The sequence below is a fragment of the Carettochelys insculpta genome, chromosome 2 (genome assembly GCF_033958435.1).
Source record: "Carettochelys insculpta isolate YL-2023 chromosome 2, ASM3395843v1, whole genome shotgun sequence".
NCBI lineage: Eukaryota > Metazoa > Chordata > Testudines > Carettochelyidae > Carettochelys > Carettochelys insculpta.
In genome coordinates, this window is record NC_134138.1 from 147,226,380 (window position 1) to 147,249,236 (window position 22,857).

The following is a 22,857-nucleotide window of genomic DNA, read 5'->3' on the forward strand; positions in this document are numbered from 1 at the left end:
CTTGTACGAGGGAACCAATGGCGCGAAAGCGGGCATCTGGTAGATAAACCCTTGCTGTGATGGAATTTATGCGTACCCCTATGAACTCTATGTCCTGTGTGGGGTCAATCTTTGACTTCGCCAGGTTGATGACCAGGCCCAGCGAAGAGAACGTGCCCGCTGTAACGCGTATCATGCGTAGTACCTCTTCCTTCGAGGCCCCTTTCAGTAGGCAATTGTCCAGATATGGGAATATAAACACCCCCTGTCTGTGCAGGTAGGCTGACACCACTGCCAGGGTCTTGGTAAATACTCTGGGGGCCGAGGAGATGCCGAACGGCAGAACCTTGTATTGGAAATGTTCTTTGCTGACCATAAACCGGAGAAAACGTCTGTGAGCCGGGTGGATTGTTATATGGAAATACGCATCTTGTAAGTCGAGGGCTGCGAACCAATCTCCATCGTTCAGTGCCGTAAGTATAGAGGCGACTGTGATCATCCGAAAGCGTTGTTTGCGCAAGTACCGATTGAGGCCTCGAAGATCTAGGATGGGCTTCCAGCCTCCTGTTTTTTTCTCTGTAAGGAAGTGTCTTGAATAGAACCCTTTCCCTTGGAGTTGCTCCGGCACTCTTTCCACTGCCCCTATAAGCATAAGATGGTCCACCTCCTGCTTGAGTCTCGCTTCGTGGGAGGCGTCCTTTAGATGGGGTCTGGGTGGAGGTCGTGGCGGTGGGAGCGACTGGAAGGGGATCACTTAACCCGTGGCTATGATCTCCAGTACCCACTTGTCTGTGGTGATCTTTTGCCACTGGGCGTAGAATGGTCGGAGGCGATGATGGAACATTAGCTTTGGATGACATTGCGCGATGGTAGTGATAGTGCAGCCCTCGATCTGTGTGTCAAACTTGTTGCCTTTGGCCCTGCCCCGAGGAGGCACGGCTCTGTTGGGAACGTCGCCTGGCAGTTCTGTACTGTTGGTGCTGTTGATGCCGCCCTTGCTCGTAGCCCCTTTGGTAGTGAGCACACTGGGGTTGATACAGGTATTGTCTTTGCTGAGGGTAATACTTTTTCTTCCTGTATGGAGGGGTATAAATCCCCAAGGTTCTGAGAGTAGCCCTTGAGTCCTTACTGGAATGAAGGACCGAATCAGTTGATTCAGCAAACAACTTCTTTGTGTCAAAGGGGAGATCAACGATCTTCGCCTGCAGATCCCTCGGGATACCCGATGTCTGAAGCCAGGATTCCCTGCACATGACCACTGCCGTAGCCGTTGAGCATGCCGCCGTATCTGCTACGTCCAGGGCGATCTGAACTCCTGTCCTCGACGCTGCGTAGCCTTCCTGCACAATGGCCTTCAGCACCGGCTTCTTATCCTCTGGAAGCGAGTGCATGAGGGAAGTCAGCCTGGAGTAATTGTCTAAGTTATGGTTCGCTAGGTGTGCTGCATAATTTGCCATTCTCAACAGTAGGATAGAGGAGGAGTAGACCTTTCTGCCGAATAACTCTAGCTTCTTGGCATCTTTGTCCGTTCCCCGTCTTGTACTGAGAAGTTTTCGACCTCTGTTGAGACAATTCCACCACCAGAGAATTTGGTTGTGGGTGACTGAACAGGAACTCCGTGCCCTTCGCCGGGACGAAGTATTTCTTATCCGCTCTCTTGTTTATAGGCGGAGCGGACGCAGGCGTCTGCCATATCGTGGTAGCGGACTCCATAATTGCTTCGTCGAGCGGAATAGCTATTTTGGAAGAGGCCGGAGGTCTCAGATTTTTGAGGAGCTTATGGTGCTTCTCCTGCACCTCTGCTGTTTGGATGCCTTGCGTAAAGGCCACCCTTTTAAACAGCTCTTGGGATCTTTGAGGTCGTCCGGGGGGTGGATGTCCCCTGGTGCCATAGCCTCGTCGGGGGAGCATAGAGAGGAACCACTAGGGTAAGCCTCTCTGGATCCCTCTGGGTCCTGTTGATGGTGATACATCTTCTCGCTGGAGGCTTGCGAGGGGAAATCTCGGGGTTCCAGAATCAACTCCCCCTGAGATATTTGCATTTCCGTCCCCGTCCGTGATTGCCCTCGGGGATAGTGAACCGTCTGAGGGGACCTGTCCTTGGGGGTACGCCTATGGTGTCTATGCCCCGCATGATAGGGGCGACCATGGCAACACGGGCACGGTTCCTGGGATGGAGACCTGGACCACTCTCGAGGCGCATACCCCCGGCATCTGGGGGAGCGAGATCATCTGGGTGATTGAGACAATGGTGAGACTGATTTGTGATAGTACTCCAGGGGGTCAAATCCCAGAAAAGGCAAGGGTGGCCCGAGCCATGGTGAGGCTGGCTGGAGGAACAGGGAGGGAGGCTCAGGGTAGACTGGGGGAGACCCCTGCCTCCTTGTTGGAGTTCGCAGCATAAGGGGAGGGCTTAGAGAGAGCAGCCCTGCAGCCCTGTCTGGAGAAGGGCTGAGGTGCCGGGTTTTCTCTGCTGCCTTTCCCCTCCCCTGTGGGGCTGACTCCGCCCCTTTCCGCGCCGGGGATCTCGGCCCCGCTGTCAGTGCCGCACAGGTGGTCTCCCCCGGCGCCTGCAGGCCGCGTGCCTGCGAGCTCTGCACCGTCGGCGTCCCGGGGGTCTGTGCCGCTAGTTGTGGTGCCGCCGGTTCCGGCGCTTGCCTGGCCGCCGCTCTGTCCGCGGTGCGGGCCGGCTGTTTGATTATTGGAGGCTCAGCCTCTGCCACGTGCGATTCTGCGCCGCCGCCGCTCATCTGTGATTGCGGCTGGGGACTATGTGCTGCAACCGTCCCGCTCGCTGTGGCTGCCAGCAGGGATCGGGTTGGCGAGAGCTTCCTCCATTTTTGCACTGATGGGGTGAGGGAAGCCGCCTTCCTTTTATGGGCCCCTGCGGGTCCCTCTTGTTGGGGCCGCTCCGGCACGTCTGGCTGGAGGGCCTTGTCAAACAGCAGCATTTTTAGCTGCATTTCTCTGTCCTTCCTTGCTCTAGCCGTGAGCTTTGCACAGAAGGAGCATTTTTGGGTGACGTGAGATTCCCCCAGGCACCTAATACACTGACCGTGCCCATCGGAGGCCGGCATAGCTTCGCGGCATGACTCACACTTCTTGAATCCTGAAGAGGACATTGCGGTGAGTCTCTGAGTTGTTAATAGGGTACTTAGCACCTTCTCTGTGCTTGTTCCCCTCTCGGACCCAGCCTGCCGCGGCAGGAGGCCTAATGGCCTTACGTCCCTGGGCCTCCGCTGCTCCTCTTGTTACTAAGGCTTTTATATACATTTTTTTTTTTTTTTTTTTTTTTGCAATAAGAAAATAACAAGCTAACTTAAAGACTGAAAAGAAACTCTAAAAACACTTAAAACATTAAATACGCTGACTCTGGCTGCAGCCTGAGCGGATTCCGTCTGCAGCCGATGGCGGTTAAGAAGGAACTGGCGGGGACCGGATCGCGCACGTGGCTGGGAGCATGCAAGGGAGCGGCGCGCGCCGGCGCATGCGCGGTCTGGCAGAAACTGCTGGAAAGATCCGATCTGCAGCGCCGGGGCAAGCCTGACACCTATCGTGGAACACCCACGGGGACACTCAAGGAAGAAAAATCACTTCTAACATGTTTTCTTTCTTCTTCACTGAAGGAAATGATTCAGAAATTGTAAGGCCTTGGTGATGAACTTTGAAGTTACTTACTGTAACTTTCTTCTAGATATGATGCAGATGTGTATTTCAAGAAGGTGTATGCATGCACCAGAGCCAGAGATTTTTGCCTGGCAGACTCTGCAGAGCATTGGTGTACATGCCTCATGTCTATCACCCATCCCCAGCTATAGGAGGAGGTAACCGCCCCAACCCCCAGGGGAAGACTCCAATGGAATACATGTCTGTATCTCATCTCAAATAACCAGTTACAGTAAGTAACCATTTCTTCCTCTTTTTCAGCAGATGCATATTCCGAGTAGGTGACTAGCAGCCTCAGAGTCTACCTGAATAAGGAGTTTAGGACTGAACTGCCAATTAGTGACTACTCTGGAGGAAGAAATGACTGCATAATGGCCTATAAATGTACGTATGGACAACAACATGGCTACCCTCCTGCAAATGTCCAATATATAAACGTTATTAGAGAACGCCAGTGATGCTGCCTTCAAGCTCACGAAATATGCCTATATCTGCTGGGGAATATTATTTCACATGCAGTCTTGATACAAGAAATTATCCTTCTAGACGGTCTGTGCAGAGATTATTTGTGCATTCATGCAGTTCGTGTTATAAACACACAAGGCAAAGCATGAAAATATTCCATCCTGTTCAGATAAAATGCTAGATAGTATCTAACTTATGTAGGCATTAATAAGAAAAAAAAAAGTTAAGAAAAAAAAACAGGTAAATAAACCGCCTGGTTTAATGAAACTCAGAGGTCACTTAGCATAAACCTTGGCTGTGGCTGGAGCGTAACCTTGTCCCCGGGGAACTGTGTGTAAGAACACCCAGCCTTCAGGGCCTGCAACTCACACAGCCTCCTCACTAAGGTAATGGCTTTCAAAACCACAATTTTCTGTAGTCTGATGTGACAGTGGCTAAGACCAGCTGTCATATATTTTCAAGACACTGAAAAGTGGGCCAACCTGCCTGTAAAAAACCACGGAGGATGATGAGGGATGAAGAAAAACCGAACCATCTGTGGATATAAAGCATGTATCCGCAGATTTGCAGGGCTCTACAGATGGCACCAAAAGGTAGAGGAGCTCTGCCACAGCCTGGTATGCTGACATCACTTAAACCAATAGCACTGAAATAAACAGATGTCAGTACTGGAGTGAATGGTGTGGGATGTCTGCCCTCCTTACTCTGTACCAAGTGTAGAATATCAGCCCATGTTCTTCTCTGGGGAGGAGAGAAGTCATCATGGAATCTACACTACTGCTGTTTGGTCTTATGAGACCACCTGTTTGGTGCCAACAATGGCAAACTATTCCTATGCCTCTTTGGAGATGTCTTCAAACTGAAACAGGAGAAGCAGCACTTCCTGAGCTGGACTGTGATCTGCAGTGTAAGGAAGGCCATGGTCCTGGGTCAGGCTGCCTGGCCTGCTAGAGCAAACATTGTTTAAGGAGAAGTTCACCGTCTGAGTTCGTACTTTTTGAACCTTGGTCTGCATTACTGGTTTAGACCAGGGCTGCCAAAGAAAATGAGTTAGATACTTATCTAACTTATGTTCCCGCTACAAATCCCAGTCCCAGTTTTGTAACCTGTATTATTCTGGCCATAGAATATGATAAAGGCACTTTTTGGAAATTAAAATAGTGACTAATGTTTATGTCATTTCAAAAGACCATAAACAAAACCATCTGGAGTCAATGAAATACTTGTTTACACAGTGTTCAATGGGCCCTGTGAGAACAGAGCATACGCTGGAACTATACTATAGCGTTACATGTTTTACAAAGCCTACTACAAGCATTTCAGGATAGGCACAAATTGTACCTTCCTTGTATGGCACTCTTGGGACCTGAGCGATCCCCAAATGAGGGGATTTGCTGTAACAGGGGAGGTGAGGCATCTTGGTTGCCCTCCCCTCCTGCCCACTGCCAGCTCCCTGACCTCAGGCTGCCTGGGGGTCTCACGTAGCTGCGCTCTCTGCAGGAGGGTGTGAAACTCCCTCACCCCTGCCAGGTTCCCTGCTACCATGGGGTGCTGGAGGGCCCCAGCTGGGTTCCCCAGCAGCAGGGCTGCTGGGCTGCCTTGGCCTGACTTCCCTGCTCCAGCTGGGCTCTCTGGCTGGCTCCTTGACATGAGGCTCTTGGCAGGTTCCCTGACCCAGCTCCCCACCTAGTGGCTGCCCCTCAGGCTCCCCAGAGCAGGCTGCCAGTGGGTCTCCCTACCAGCAGCAGGGCTCTGCTGCAGCTGCGCAGCTCGAGCTCGTTCTCCAGGCACTCTCTGATCCAGAAACAGCCGTGGTCCTGCCTGACCAGGGATGTTACTGGACAAGAGTATCAACCCATAGAGTTTTTTAAAATCTTTGTAGCGCCGATAAGAGTGCTACTGTAACTGCAATGGCTGAGAGTTATAAATACTAATCTTAATCATTCTAAGTCAGACAAATCCTTTTCCATAAACATATTTAGCCATATAAAAATGATTCCTGCGTAACAACTGCTTGTAGAATGAATACATACAAAACTGTTCTTCTGTTTTCTCATACTTACAAACAGTTTGCTCTTGTATATGTACTTGCTCCTCCCACTTGAGTCCTTCACCTCTTTACTGAAGACCAAGGACATCTCAAAGAGGAAGAGATGCCTCTCACGACCCTTTCGGATTAAAGTTTTAGGGTCCCAAACTTGGAAGGATTCCTGAAGGATGAGCTCTCCCTGAGATTCAATATTCTCATCAAACCCTACAAAACAGGCAAAGTCAGACAAGGTGAAGTTGAAAAGCAAAAGCCAGAACACTAAAAACACACAATGGTTTATCAAATAATTCCCTCACCCTCTATTTTCTAATATATTCAGTACAATACATACTCAGAAACCACCTTCAGGCCACAGCAAAAGTCTCTTCTCCATCATTTAGGGGTAGGGTGACCGTACCCGCCTAGGCCATGTAGTAAGTACAGGCCCAGTATGAGGCCTTAGGCCTGAACCAAAGTAATGGTCAAGACTTTGCTAACAGAAAGCAAAGTGCAGCTGTGAGGTAAAGGAATGCATTACTCACAGAAGTTGGCAAGAAGAGGGTTGCTGGTGCATAAACATATATACCTAGCATATTGAAGTAGGTACATGCTACCAGAACTCCTTACCCCGGAACATTGCACAGATAAGAAAGAATAGGCCAATCCATCCCAATGACAGAGGCAAAAGGGTAGTATGGCAGGTACATGGTACAAGAACTCCCTACCCTGGAACATCCCAGAAATACGAAAGAATAGGCCAATACATCCCAATGACAGGGGCAAAAGGATAATATGATGGATAGAGTTGTTTTGTTCAAACCAACATGTACAAAGGGGGAGGCGGCACCTAACTACGTAGAAGGGGTGTACCTCAATACGTCAGGAGTGATGTGTAAGTTGTTTGTACCTGTGTATAAGAATGTAATCTTGGGATGTGGTCTGGGTCCGGCCGAGGGGGCAGTGGAAAGTTCCTCCACTGACTGAGCTGAGTCCATTGACCGTGGGTGCATATTTGTAGTATGCCCTGACTTAGACTAAGAAATCTACAGGGAACTACTATTGTATCCAATACGGCAATAAACCTGGCCGACGTGCCTTCGCACCTTACTAGACTCTCTGGTCATTGGGGGTTCTCTTCGAGTCTCCTGTGTCAGCTATCTGCAGAGCTGGGGCAGCACACAGAGGGAACACACGCATGCAGCCGAGTGATACCAGCATTGGAGAGAGCAGAGCACCATGCTGGTGGCAACTCTGACAACAGGCCAAACATGGGACAAGGAGGATGATGCTAGGTGTGCCTGCCAAAATGGGACAGATGGTCACCGTAGGAGTCTGGTGGGGGCTGCCACCCTGTGGGGTGTGTGTGTGTGGGGTGGGGTGGGGTGCTCCCTGACTGCAGGGGGGCAGCTGTGGCCAGCTCGTCTGGCTCCCCCAAGCCGAGGGGAGCTGGTCAGCAGCCACACTACTCTGGCTCACGGCTCCCTCAAGCTGAGGGGAGTCAGAGCTAGAGCTGGGCAGCAGTCCCACCAGTGTGGCTCCTGGCTCCACTGAGCTGTAGGGAATGGGTGGCAGCCGCGCTGGTCCAGCTCCAGCTTCCCCGAGCCATGGGAAGCCAGATCCAGGCCAGCCCTGCCAGTGCAGCTCCAGCTCCTCGCTGCTCAGGATGCGGAAGCTAGGTGGCAGCTGAGCCCGGTCGTGCTCCAGCTCCCCCGAGCTGCAGGAAGACAGCAATCGGGACCAGCTGCAAATACAGGGCAATGAGCCCCTTTTTAAAACAAACTGAGACACCTTCCTGGTGCCCGAAATACTGGCCTGTCATTAAAAATCTACAACCTATTCTGGATCATGATGTGACACTCCAGAAGGCCCTAGGTGACAGGCCTGTCCTTTACTATAGGCAACCTTCTAATCTAAGAAAGATTTTCACCAGCAATCACAGGCTACACCACAGTAATACTAATCCCGGAACTTTTCCTTGCAACAAATCCCACAGTCAACTTTGTCCACATATTTATTCTGGGGATACCATCAATGGACCTAACCATGTTACTTATAAGATCAAAGGCACATTCTTGTGCACTTCCAGCAGCATTAGATATGCCATTATATTCTCCCAGCCAATATGGGAGAGATGGTACCCTATTTAAGGGTGAATTTGCATTGATTGCACATTTAAGTGTAAAAATGTATTTGACATAGCTATAGATAGATAAACAGGGCCTAGAACACCATGACAATATACAGCAGTTTTTGTACAGATATACCATTCCAGTCTTCATTGAGCACACATATCTTTCCTTCCCAAACAAAAGAACCACAACAATCTGTGTTTTACTAGCAGTTATACAAAAGGGACTTTAGCAAAGCAGAAATATCGAGAGAATCTGAGAAAAGTTGGATTAGAATGTCAATTTAGGAGTCTCTTGAGACATAAAAGGAAATGTGTTCACTCAATAGATTCATCTACCATGGAATGACTCATAACTATACACATATGCTTCATGAAACAAATTAGAATATTCTGTAGTCAGCCTACATGCTTTTAGCTGTAAAGGATGAGTATTAATGCTTTTTTAAGCATTCAAGATCACACTGGACGTTTAACAAGGATTTTGGGTCTGATCCTACAAACTTTCATTCACTTTGGCAGTTCCATAAGACTATGGAGGGCAGGAGGATTTTCAAAAGTGATACTTAGGACCAGAAGCACCACAGAAAAGTTGTGCTCAGAAGTCACCTCAGATTCTGGAAATCCCATCTGGAGAGTTTTTAGTTTCTTGTAGGACCCAGTCCTACAGTTACAATAGTCTCAAAAACCCTCCATAAATACTAGCCAAACCATCTGTGATAAACCCTTTATATGCAATTTAAATCTGCTGTGGTCATAGTTTTATCAGTAGTTGTGGGTTGCTTTGTGTAACAGACCTTCCAGGAAAGTTATCAAGTATATGGGGTACCTTTTTATGCAATACAAGTTCATGTGTAAACTATGAAATGGCTTTGGGTCAAATGTCAATTACAAGCACATGTGAGCATTCAGAGCCAAACTTAAATGTCTGCTGTATCCTGAAAGTACAAGATTATTCTTCTCTGGCTATCGCTCAGACTAATTGGTTTACGCTGCTTTTTATTCAACTGTCAAAAGATGTACATTTTTTGAGCCAGAAGTCAGTTATGGAACAAACACGTTACAGATGTGAAAACAATGACTCTTCTGGAGATTATTACCTGACACATATATCAGGAGCATCTCTGGTGGATTTACATACTTGTTTGAACTTCCGTCATAGAAAAACAGTTATGACATGGGATGAGAAATGCAGCAGAGGTTATTTAGCTCTAGCATGTACCCTAGAATCCTTAAATAGAACTGAATCAAATGTTTCAACTCTAACTATGTGGAGATGTAAAAACATTCTTTTTAAATCACGGATACCATTTTTTCTCATCTAGTACCTTATATTTTTTATAAAAAGAAATTATCTAAACAAATCTATGTAAAATAATGAAAGCATATCAACGTCATTAGCAAGTGAATACAGCTCTAAGCAAATTTTCACTTTTTCCCAAGATCTCTTTGACATCAGCTAACATTTTAATATGTAGTTACAGAATTCATTACACAAATGTAATAAATAATGCAAGTTTTAATTCTACCTTCCAGCATGCTGAGGTGCATGGCATCGTTGGCTCGCTTTGGCACACTAAGCATCACTTCCAGACCATCTTTAATCTCGCCTTTACCTTCTTCACAGCAGGTGAGTAGCTCCTGAAAAAGATCAGCAGGCCATTATGAGCACACCATCTGTTCCTACAATGCAACAAAGACAAAACAGTAGCGTTTGCTTTGGTGACCAAAGGCCTCGTCCTGCTAGGTGCCCTTCAGCTCCTCTCAGACTTCAAGTGGCAGTGTAGCTTACATAGTCACAAAGACCAGGCCCTGAAGGGGTAGCAAAAGATTCAGTTTGACTTGTTAACCACAGACACACACATTTTTAAGTAAGCCGATCCAAATATTAATCTGTCTTTAAAAATGATGGCGGTAAAGAAATAAGCTTTTGATAAAGTGATTACATTTTTTAACGTCTAACTTTCAATAAAATGGAAGGCTTGTTGTTAGTATACACTTGCAAATCTTCCAGGAGTTTTAAATTTGCTTGACTATGTATATGTGCAAGACCTACTGGTCAAAGAGATGTGGTTCAGTGACATAATCCTGCATTCTGGTTTAACAGTACACAGTCTTGTGCCGATGTGGAGTCATACTTGACTTTAGCATGATGCGTGTTCATGATTCTTGAGGCATGCCTTTCTTAGTCTCAGACGTGATTGTGCCAACCCGCGGCTGCAGCTAGACAACACAGGTTTTCCTTAGATGAAAAGGTAGATATGCCCCAGAAGGTATCCAACCCGAGCTCTGTATTTACTCAGCATATTCCACTTTTCCGTTTAAAAATATAACTGTCTTATTGCTCATTCTTAGCCTATTTTTGATACTTCATTTCTATTTAAGAACCATCATAACAACAAATGAAAGAAACTAGAGAAACACACTTTGGAGTTATGTGGCTTTAGCATGGAAAGCTGAAGATACTTCAAAAACTTTCTGGACATAGGTTCTAAAGCAACTTGGCCACAATTTGGGGGAATGGCAAAGCTTTCTGAAATTTCAACTGCCACTAATTTGTTGGCTTTCGCTATTCTTAGCTGCTTTTATTTATGCTCCTCCACATCCATCTGCCAAAACTCCTTCTTGTGCCTTTCTCCCTCGCACCTCTTCAAAATGCTGTTTTGATCCCTTAGTTCACTGTGAGGGTAGTAGCAAAGCAAGACTATATTAGAAGACTGGTCTCTGAAGCTTATAATCAGGATGCTTCACTTTGCTGATGTCTGCACAGCAGAACAGAATGAAATGGCAAGGGAGAGGCACCATTTAAATAAACTGTATCAGGAGCGGTGCAGAGGTAAGACAAACAAGCAGCAGGAGATAATGCATGAATAATCGGAAACACAGAAAGAAAAATAAACTTGATGTCCTCAGCTGGATACTTTCCTTAAAACCGTCAGCCTTAATGTCTTCCAGCCTTTCTTCAGCTCATCTCCTTACGTGACCTACAGCATAAAGTCCAGGGATAGGCCAAAATGTATGCCACAGCCTTGATTTATATGGGGCGGAGGTATGGATTAGGAAATCTGCAACTACACTTCTGTGTATTTGGTACTGGTTGCCTCCAAAAGTGAAAGTACCCTATTTTTTAATTCTGGTCCAAATTTCAGCAAAATCCACAAAAACACACAATATAAGCACTCTCATCAGATGAAAGCCGGGCAGCATCTGTGTGTTTTTAGCTCAGGTGCCTTACATTGAAATGTCATCAGAAAAGCTTGCAACTTCTGGCACTATCAAATATGACTTCAAACGGCAATAGCCGTACACAGGACTCTAACTTAAACTTCAGTTGACGCCTGAACCTAGGCCAGGTCTACACTATTTAAAAAAAAAAAAATTGACATAAGATACAGAACTCCAGCTATGAGAATTGTGCAGCTGGAGTTGACGTACCTTAAGATGAATTTCCTGCACAGCCCCACTGCATGAAAGTAGTACTGGAGTTGATGAGAGCACCCTCAACATTACATTTACTAGATGCACTAAATCAAACCCTGGAAGTAAGAACTTCACAGCCACTGGTGACTCAGTGGGATCATGAAATTAGGTTTCCTTGACAGCGCATGTCACAGAGCAGTTGAGACTGCCACGCTGCCCCATAAGAACGACCATCACTGGGTCAGGGCAAAGATCCATCTCATCCAGCACCGTCTGCTGACAGTGGCCAGTGCCAGGTGCCCCAGAAGGGGTGCACTGAAGACAATGATCAAGCAACTTGTCTTCTGCCATCCAGCTCCAGCCTCTGACAAACAGAGGCCAGAGACACCACTTCTACCCCCTGGCTAATAGCCTGTTACGGACCTAATGTCCATAAATTTATCTAGCTCTTTTTTGAACTCTGTTATAGTCCTAGCCTTCCCAGCCTCCTCCGGCAAGGAGTTCCACAGGTTGACTGTGCGCTGTGTGAAAAAGAACTTTCTTTTATGAATTTTAAACCTTATACCCAATAGTTTCATTTGGTGTCCTCTAGTTCTTATATTATGGGAACAAGTAAACAATTTTTCTTTATTCACCCTCAGCACACTGCTCATGGTTTTATATACGTCTATCATACCCCACCTCAGTCTCCTCTTTTTTAAACTGAAAAGTCCCAGTCTCTTTAACCTCTCCTCGTATGGGACCTGTTCCAAACCCTTAATCATTTTAGTTGCCCTCTTCTGAACCTTTTCTAATGCCAAAATATCTTTTTTGAGGTGAACAGACCACATCTGCACGCAATATTCAAGATGTGGCGTACCATAGTTTTACAAAGGGGCAGTAAAATATTCTTTTTCTTATTTTGTATCCCTTTTAAAACAATTCCTAACATCCTATTTGTTTTTGACTGCTGCTCAACACTGCATAGATGTTTTCAGAGAACTATCCACAATAACCCCAAGATCTCTTCCCTGATTAGTTGTACCTAAATTAGCCCGTCATATAGAATGTATAGTTGGGGTTATTTTTTCCAATGTGCATTACTTTACACTTATCCACATTAAACTTCATTTGCCATTCTGTTGCCCAATCACTCAGTGGCTACGTCTACACATGCACGCTACATCGAAGTAGCTTATTTCGATGTAGCGACATCGAAATAGTCTATTTTGATGAATAACATCTACACGTCCTCCAGGGCTGGAAACGTCGACGTTCAACTTCGACGTTGGGCAGCACCACATCGAAATAGGCGCTGCGAGGGAACGTCTACACGCCAAAGTAGCATACATCGAAATAAGGGTGCCAGGAACAGCTGCAGACAGGGTCACAGGGCGGACTCAACAGCAAGCAGCTCCCTTAAAGGGCCCCTCCCAGACACACTTGCACTAAACAGTACAAGATCCACAGAGCCGACAACTGGTTGCAGACCCTGTGCATGCAGCATGGATCCCCAGTTGCTGCAGCAGCAGCTAGAAGCCCTGGGCTAAGGGCTGCTGCACATGGTGACCATAGAGCCCCGCAGGGGCTGGAGAGAGAGTGTCTCTCAACCCCTCAGCTGATGGCCGCCATGGCGGACCCCGCTATTTCGATGTTGCGGGACGCGGATCGTCTACACGTGCCATACTTCAACGTTCAACCTCGAAGTAGGGCGCAATTCCTATCCCCTCATGGGGTTAGCGACTTCGACGTCTTGCCGCCTAATGTCGATTTCAACTTCGAAATAGCACCCAACACGTGTAGCCGTGACGGGCGCTATTTCGAAGTTGGTGCCGCTACTTCGAAGTAGTGTTCACGTGTAGACATGGCCAGTTTGTTGAGATCTTTTTGAAGTTCTTCACAGTCTGCTTTCGTCTTGACCATTTTGAACAGTTTAGTATCGGCTGCAAACTTTACCACCTCACTACTTACCTTTCCTCTAGATCATTTATGAATGAGTTGAACAGGTTTGGTCCTAGGACGGACCCTTGGTGAACACCACTCGTTACCCTTCTTTTTAGAAAATTTACCATTTATTCCTACAGAGAAGTTACTCACCGTAGTAACGGTGGTTCTTCGAGATGTGTCCCCGTGGGTGCTCCACCATAGGTGACGGCTTGGCCGGCGCCGCAGATCGGATCTTCCAAGCAGTTTCTGCCGGACCGCGCATGCGCCGGTACGCGCCGCTCCCTGGCGCGCTCCTGGCCATGTGCGCGATCCGGTCCCCGCCAGTTCCTCGACCAACCGCCTCGGTTGCCCCTGCAAAACACTAACAGAGATCCGAAGCGGGGAGGATGGGCGGGAAGTGGAGCACCCACGGGGACACATCTCGAAGAACCACCGTTACTACGGTGAGTAACTTCTCTTTCTTCTTCGAGTGTCCCCGTGGGTGCTCCACCATAGGTGACTACCCACCAGTAACCCAGATAGGTGGTGGGTAATCGGATTATGTGCAGCTGGTCCCCGAGAGGACCGCTGCAGAGAGACGGGTATCCTCTTGGAATACCCTGTGAAGGGCGTAATGTTTGGCGAACGTGTCGTAGGATGACCAGGTCGCCGCTCTGCAAATGTCTTTCAATGCAACGCCCTTGAAAAAGGCTGTTGATGCTGCCACCGCCCTGGTGGAATGAGCCCTGGGAGTGGCCGACAAAGGAGTCTTTCTGAGTTCGTAGCACATTTTTATGCAGGATACAATGTGCTTTGAGATTCTCTGCGATGAGAGACCTTCTCCTTTAGATTTGGGAGCGAGGGAGACCAGGAGTCTATCCGATTTTCGGAAGGACTTGGTCCTGTCTACGTAGAAGGCTAGCGCCCTCCTCACATCCAGGAGGTGTAGGCGCGCCTCTTCGCTGGAGTTATGAGGCTTTGGATAGAACGAGGGTAGAACAATAGGTTCATTGATGTGAAACTCGGAAGAAACTTTGGGAACAAAGGCTGGATGCAGCCGTATGGTTACCGCCTCCTTGGAAAAGACAGTGCAGGGTGGCGTTGCCATGACTGCCGCAAGCTCGCTCACCCGACGGGCTGACGTAATTGCAAGAAGAAAGGTCGTCTTTACTGTAAGAAGGCGAAGGGGAACCGTGGCCAAGGGCTCGAACGGTGGTCCCATGAGTGTGGTAAGCACCAGGTCCAAGCTCCACGAAGGTGGAATCGGTTTCCGAGGGGGGTATAGGTTTACCAACCCTTTGAGGAACCTGGTAACCATAGGGTGGGCGAACACCGTGTGCCCTCCCTCCTCATGTCTGAACGCCGAGATGGCGGCCAGGTGGACCTTTAACGAGGATAGCGAGAGTCCTGCTCTCTTGAGGTCCAGTAAATACTCTAGAATTGTAGGTATAGGCACCGAAAGGGGGGCCAGCTGCTTGGTAGAACACCAAGCCATGAAGCGAGTCCATTTTTGCTTGTAGGTTTTCCTAGTGGAAGTCCTCCTGCTACTTTCTAGGACTTGCTGTACTTCCACTGTGCATGTGCTCTCTAGGGAGCTGAGCCATGGATTAGCCACGCTTGCAGTCGCAGGCTTTGGGGGTGCGGATGCACTATGGACCCCTGGGCTTGCGTGAGCAGGTCCGGCGCCACCGGAAGAGGCATCGGTGGGCGGTCCGACAGGCGCAGGAGTAGGGGGAACCATGGTTGGCGATCCCATGTTGGGACTATCAGGATCATCCGAGCCTTGTCTCTCCTGGCTTTTTGCAGAACCTTGTGGATCAGCACTGTGGGGGGAAACGCGTAAAGCAGGGGGCCTCCCCACGGGATCGCGAACGCGTCCCCCAGGGACCCCCGGCCCAGCCCTGCTCTGGAGGAGAATCGTGGGCACTGTTTGTTGTGCTGAGTGGCAAACAGATCTATTTGGGGAAACCCCCATGCGTGGAAAATAGGCCGTAGTAGATCGGGACGGATCTGCCACTCGTGGGTGAGCGCAAAACGTCTGCTCAACTGGTCTGCCTTCACGTTGTGCGTGCCCGGCAAGTAGGAGGCTCTCAGGATTATATCGTGGGCGATGCACCAGTTCCATAGGCGGATTGCTTCCGCGCATAAGGTACGGGATCGAGCTCCTCCTTGCCTGTTTATGTAAAACATGGTGGAGGTATTGTCTGTACTGATCCCGACGACTTTGCCTCGTATACGGTCTCGAAAGTGTTTGCAGGCGTTGAACACTGCTCTGAGCTCTAAAACATTGATATGCAGAGACTGTTCCGTGGGTGACCACAGTCCTTGAGCCACCTCTTCGCCCATGTGCGCTCCCCACCCTATGAGGGAGGCATCCGTAGTGAGGAAAACCGATATTTGCGGCTGATGGAAGGGTACCCCTGTTAGCAAGTTCCCGGGGTTTACCCACCATTGCAGGGATTCGCGCACCCCAGGTGGGGGCGACACCACCCTGTGAATGGTGTGTACTGCCGGCTTGTATACACTTGCCAGCCAATGTTGCATGCCGCGCATGTGCAACCTGGCGTTCTGTACCACAAACGTAGCCGCTGCCATGTGGCCCAGCAGCTGCAAGCACGTCAAGACCGGCACCGTAGGGCTGAAGGTGATGACCTGCACGAGGGAACCGATGGCTCGAAAGCGAGCCTCTGGAAGGTATACTCTCGCCGAGACTGAGTTTATGCGAGCCCCTATGAACTCTATGTCCTGTGAGGGGTCTATCTTTGATTTTGCCATATTGATAACCAGGCCAAGTGCGGAGAACGTGTTTGCTGTGACGCGTATCATGCGGAGAACCTCCCTTTTCGAGGTCCCTTTGAGCAGGCAGTCGTCCAGATACGGGAAAATAAACACCCCCTGTCTGTGCAGGTAGGCTGACACCACTGCCAAGGTCTTGGTGAAGACTCTGGGGGCCGAGGAAAGGCCAAACGGCAGGACCTTGTATTGGAAGTGTTCGTTGCCCACCATGAACCGGAGAAAACGTCGGTGAGCCGGATGAATGGTTATGTGGAAGTACGCGTCTTGTAGATCGAGGGCTGCGAACCAGTCTCCATCGTCCAGTGCTGTAAGGATGGAGGCAATAGTGATCATCCGAAAACGTTGCTTGCGCAGATACCTGTTGAGGCCACGAAGGTCTAAGATGGGCCTCCAGCCTCCTGTTTTTTTCTCCGTCAGGAAATACCGAGAGTAGAACCCTTTCCCTTGCAGTTGCTCCGGCACCTTTTCCACCGCCCCTATGAACTCTAGGTGGGCCACCTCCTGCCTGAGCCTGGCTACATGGGAGGCCTCCTGGGGGTGGGGCTTGGGCGGGGGTCGCGGCGGCGGGAGCGACTGGAAGGGGATGGCGTACCCCGTGGCTATGATCTCCAGCACCCATTTGTCTGTGGTGATCCTTTGCCACTGGTCGTAGAATGGTCGGAGGCGATGGTGAAAAAGTCGTTTCGGATGATCTTGTGCAATGGTGGTGATGGCGCAGCCCTGGATTTGTATGTCAAACTTGTGGCCTTTGGCCCCGCCCCGATGACGTACGGCCCTGTTGTGAGCGTCGCCTGGGGGTTCTGTACTGCTGGTGCTGCTGATGCCGCCCTTGCTCGTAACCCCTGTGATACTGGGGGCGCTGTTGCTGGTATTGGTACCGCCTTTGCTGTGGGTAGTACCTTTTCTTTGAGTATGGAGGGGTGTAAATCCCCAGGGTCCTGAGTGTGGCTCTTGAGTCTTTACTGGAATGAAGGACCGAGTCAGTTGATTCAGCAAACAGCTTCTGCAAGTCGAAGGGAAGGTCGATTATCTTCGCCTGCAGATCTCTCGGTATGCCCGAGGTCTGGAGCCAGGACTCCCGTCGCATCACCACTGCAGTTGCTGTGGAACGTGCTGCCGTGTCCGCAACGTCCAAAGCAATCTGAACTTCCATCCTCGCAGCCGCGTAGCCCTCTTGCACTATGGCCTTGAGGACCGGCTTTTTGTCCTCTGGAAGCGAGTCCATGAGGGAAGTTAAACTGGCATAGTTGTCGAAATTATGGTTCGCCAAGTGCGCTGCATAATTTGCCATTCGCAAGGTTAAAGTGGAGGAGGAGTAGACCTTTCTGCCGAACAGCTCTAGCTTCTTGGCATCTCTGTCCATTCCCCCTGTTTTAAATTGAGATGTTTTTAATCTTTGCTGCGAGGACTCCACCACCAAGGAGTTTGGCTGGGGGTGGCTAAACAAGAACTCCATGCCCTTCGCCGGCACGAAGTATTTCTTATCCGCTCTCTTTTGGACAGGCGGAATAGTTGCCGGGGTCTGCCATATGGTAGTGGCGGACTCCAAGATCGCTTCATCAAGCGGGATTGCTACTCTGGAGGAGGCCGGGGAGCTCAAATTTTTAAGGAGCTTATGATGTTTCTCTTGCACTTGTGCTGTCTGGATGCCTTGCGTGAAAGCTACCCTCTTAAACAGCTCCTGAAACTGTTTGAGATCGTCCTTGGGATGGACGTCCCCTAAAGCCGTGGCCTCATCCGGGGAGGAAAACGAGGAACCGCTGGGGTACATTTCTTTGGACCCTTCCGGTTCTTGATGGTGATGGTGCGCCCTCTCGCTGGAGGTTTGCAAGGGAAAATCTCGTGGGTCCACGGCCAGCCCCCCCTGGGATGCTTGAGTCTCCGTCCCCGATCGCGATTGCCCTCGGGGGTACGAGGTAATATGTGGGGATCTCCCCCTGGTAGATTGCCGATGGTGTCCATGCCCCGCGTGGAAGGGACGACCATGGTAGTATAGGCACTGTTCCTGGGAAGGTGACCTTGACCATTCCCTTTGCACGTACCCTGTGTGTCTGGGAGAGGGGGATTGTCGAGACACTGGAGAGAGCGATTTTGCATAATAGTCCAGCGATTCAAATCCCAGGAAGGGCGAGGGGGGTGCCAGCCATGGGGAGGCTGATTGCAGGAAAGGAGAAGGGGGCTCCGGGTAGGCTAGGGGGGGCCCCTGCCTTCTGGTTGGAGTCTGCAACATGAGCGGAGGGCTGTGAGAGAAGAGCTCCACAGCCCTGTCTGGAGAGGGGCTGCAATGCCTCCTCTTGTGTGCAGCCTTCCCCCTCCCTTGAGGAGGTAACTCCGCCCCCTGATGGGCGGGGGATCCCGGCCCCGTCGGCACCGTGCTAGGCACGCTCGAGGGCGGTGCCACACGTGCGGGGTCCTTGTGCGCCTGCAGGCTACGTGCCTGCGCGCCCTGCACCGCCGGTTCCCCGGGGATCGGTGCCGCTGTCTGCGGTGCCGCTGGTACCGGCGCTTGCTTAGCCGCCGCCCTGCCTGCGGTGCGGGGCGGCTGGCTGATGATCGGAGGCTGAGCCGCTTCCACGTGGCTCTCCGTGCCGCCGCCGATCAGCTGTTGCTGCGGCTGGGGGCTGCTCGCTCCTCCCGTCCCGCTCACTGTTACTGCCGGCAGGGATCGGGTTGGAGAAACTTTCCTCCGTTTTTGCGCAGATGGAGTGAGGGAGGCAGCTTTCCTTCTAAGGGCCCCGGAGGGTCCCTCCTGCTGCGGCCGCTCCGGCACGTCTGGCTGGAGGGCCTTGTCAAGAAGCAGCAGTTTAATTCTCATCTCCCTGTCTCTCCGTGCTCTGGTCGTTAACTTTGCACAGAAGGCGCATTTTTGTGCCACATGGGACTCCCCCAGGCACCTTATGCATAGACTGTGCCCATCGGACACTGGCATCGCCTCTCGGCAGGACTCACATTTTTTAAAGCCTGAGGCGGACATTGTTGGTGAGTCTTTGAGTTTGCTTGTGGGTACTTAGCACTTCTTTGTGCTGTTTCCCCGTCCGATGGCCTGCCTCCGCAGGAGGGCTGATGGCCCTAGCTCCCGGCCTCCGGCGCTGGTTACTGGGACTGGCTTGAGCTGTCCCTCCTTAGCTTGTTTGTTGTTTGTTTTTTTTTTTTTTTTTTTTTTTTTGCAAAATAACAACCGGTTACTTATGGTATCCTAAGAACTGAAAAACTTTAAAGAGAAAAACAAATAAAGTCGTTGAATACGCTATGTGGCTTTAGCCTAGTCGGATTCCGTCTGCAGCCGACGGCGGTTGAGAGGAACTGGCGGGGACCGGATCGCGCACATGGCCAGGAGCGCGCCAGGGAGCGGCGCGTACCGGCGCATGCGCGGTCCGGCAGAAACTGCTTGGAAGATCCGATCTGCGGCGCCGGCCAAGCCATCACCTATGGTGGAGCACCCACGGGGACACTCGAAGAAGAACCTTTGTTTCCTGGTTTTTAACGAGTTCTCAATCCATCAAAGGATCTTTCCTCTTATCCCATGACAACCTAATTTACACAAGAGCCTTTGGTGAGGGACTTTGTCAAAGGCTTTCTGGAAATCTAAGCATACTATATCTACTGGATCCCCCTTTTCTGCATCTTTGTTAACCTCTTCAACCCCCAGCACTTTAGTGTTAATTTGTAATTCTGGACATGTTTAAATGTAAAATTAAGACTGAAACTGAGAAGCAACACTTTCCAAACACACATCTATTTTGATCAATATTGTAAATTAAATAATTAACAGGAGTATAGAGTTATTGATTAAGTTTTCGCAGTAGCAGAGGGTAGGGAGGATTTTGCATTCAATGTGAAATAAGGTGTTAAGTTTCCATCTGTTCTGACCTGAAATGGCTTGGGTTGGCATGTACTTTCTCCAGAAACTCGCCAGTGACAACCTCCTATCTGACATGAGGAGAAATACTGCTCAGAACTGGAAGCTCTGGGAGTCAGCTGGATGTAGGGTGTCAGAGACGATGCGCGTGGTGGCATGTGACAGTGCATCTATCACCTTGATGTGTGATGATCAACTCCACACTGCTGTGCAGAATTCTGCCACTGAAAACTAAGCGGCAAGAACTGACATCCACTGAGTTGGGACAGAAGCTCCCCCCCCGAAGAACCTGCCACTTTACTTAAAAGATTGTTGTGCATCTTAGCTTTAGCTGCAGTCTGCTTCAGGTCGACATAGTAGCACAGAGTGTGGTACAAGGTCACACTTAGATAGCCCAGTTCTTCTTTATGATTCACCTCTTGATGATTCAGATGAACATTCACTTCTTGGGTTCCACTGACATGATAAAGATGGAACAAACTGGAGACTCTTTTTATGATGCTTGGCTGCTGGTGCCAAGTGCTACTGTACTTTGCTAACATTACCATGTCCCAGTTTAAGGTGTCATCAAGATCATGAATGTCCAGGCCTGGGTGCCACAAAAGACTTCATATACATAAGTGAATTTTCATGATCCATTGTTGGCAGGTCATTGATGTAAAGACTGAATGGGATTGCAGAAAGGCTAGAGCTCTGGGATACCCCCGTAGCTCTGTCACCTCTTAGCACGTGTCTTCAGTGCTGCTCATTGAAAAGCTAGCAAGTCAAGCCTCACGCAAGGAATTATTAACTATTAATTATTATAGGGTTGTTCCTTGTATGAGAACTGCAGCATCAGACATCCTAAAACTTTCAAGTGACACCTACCTTTAAGAGAAGCTGATATTTTGTTATCCTCTGGACAGGTTTGATAAGGTAAGAGGAGATGGAGTTGGCCAATCCATGCCGCTGTTGTATTTCCTGCATTAAACAATAATGAATTTAAGCATCATGTGTATTAACAATAGTAAGTTAGCCAGCCATCACAACCCATTTTCTCCTGTGTAATGAGCAAAGAAAATAGGATGGTAGGAAAAGATTTTCAAATCAAAGTATATATTTTGAGACCCATGCCACATAAAAATTCTTTTATTTTGCCTGGTCAATTGCTATCAAGTTTTTAAAAAGGACCTGCATCTGAATCTGAATAGCAAGGCCAGTGGATCTGAAACACTTAAGCTACGTCTACACGTGTATGATACATCGAAATAGCTTATTTCGATGTAGTGAAATTGAAATAAGCTATTTCGATGAATCGCATCTACACATCCTCCATAGCTGGTGCCGTCGACATTCAACGTCGATGTTGGGCAGCACCACATCAAAGTAGGTGCTGCAGGGGAGCGTCTACATGCCAAAGCGGCCCACATCGAAATAAGGGTGCCAGGAACAACTGCAGACAGGGTCACAGGGCAGACTAGCACTTCCCGGGCAACAGCTAGCTGCTCCCTTAAAGGGCCCCCCCAGACACACTTGCACTAAACAGCACAAGATCCACAGAGCCGACAACTGGTTGCAGACCTTGTGCATGCAGCATGGATCCCCAGCTGTAGCAGCGCAGCCAGAAGCCCTGGGCTAAGGGCTGCTGCACACGGTGACCACAGAGCCCCGCAGGGGCTGGAGAGAGCGTCTCTCAACCCCTCAGCTGATGGCCGCCATGGCGGACCCCACTATTTCGATGTTGCGGGACGCGGATCGTCTACACGTGCCCTACTTCGACGTTCAACGTCGAAGTAGGGCGCTATTCCCATCTCCTGATGGGGATAATGACTTTGACGTCTCGCTGCCTTACGTTGATTTCAACTTCGAAATAGTGCTCGCCACGTGTAGACGTGGCGGGTGCTATTTCGAAGTTGGCGCGGCTACTTCGAAGTAGCTGGCACGTGTAGACGCGGCTTTAGTGAAGATATTTTAACTTTATTATTTCCCAAATCACTTCGGGCAAAGAGGGAAATGCTACTTTAAATGGAACCAACTGAACAAAACACGTTTCATTCACTCTGCTACAAGGCCAGCAGAGGGAGCACAAAGGATAATTTACTGACTATTTACTGGAAAGGAGATCTCAGCAATAGTAGGCAAGATTTTTAAGGGGAAAGCTAAGTATTTACATCAAGAGGACTTTCTTCCATTCTACTCCAACAGTTAACAAAAATACGCTATTTCAGAACTGCAAATACTGAATGTTTAACTGATCGATTTGTGTTAATTTGGCACAAAAACTAATTTACACCCACAGGGTAATTGCACTAATTTTAAAATAGTAACTTATTCATTGAATCATTGCGCTGTTAAGCCACAACGGTAATGCAATCATACACACAGCATGTGCTACAAGGCTCTGTACTAAACATGAAGTCAAGTATGTTTTTAGTTTGAAGCTGACATGTCAGATTTCTTTACTGAGTCAGAAACATAAGATGCTGCTTTTTAAAGAAAAATTTAGGTTTAAGGTGTTATACCAGTTGGAAATCGCATCGCTATAATATACAATGCAGTCTTGGGCTATGTCCACACAGCAGAGTTATTCCTGAACAAACTATTCCAGAAGAGAAGAACCAGGATGCGAAT

The 22,857-nt window shown here is 49.1% G+C and overlaps 1 protein-coding gene across 2 annotated transcripts in view; it reads right to left on the bottom strand.

The window, feature by feature from the left end:
- TRIO (trio Rho guanine nucleotide exchange factor) overlaps window positions 1-22,857 on the bottom strand; it is a 527,884-nt gene that overhangs the window by 149,256 nt on the left and 355,771 nt on the right. For both annotated transcript variants that reach the window (XM_074987837.1, XM_074987838.1), the window contains exons 28-30: window positions 21,115-21,207; window positions 9,797-9,908; window positions 6,174-6,364 (exon numbers count right to left, since the gene is read on the bottom strand). In XM_074987837.1, the coding sequence (XP_074843938.1) occupies window positions 6,174-6,364; window positions 9,797-9,908; window positions 21,115-21,207 (396 nt within the window). The remainder of the gene's footprint in view (window positions 1-6,173; window positions 6,365-9,796; window positions 9,909-21,114; window positions 21,208-22,857) is intronic.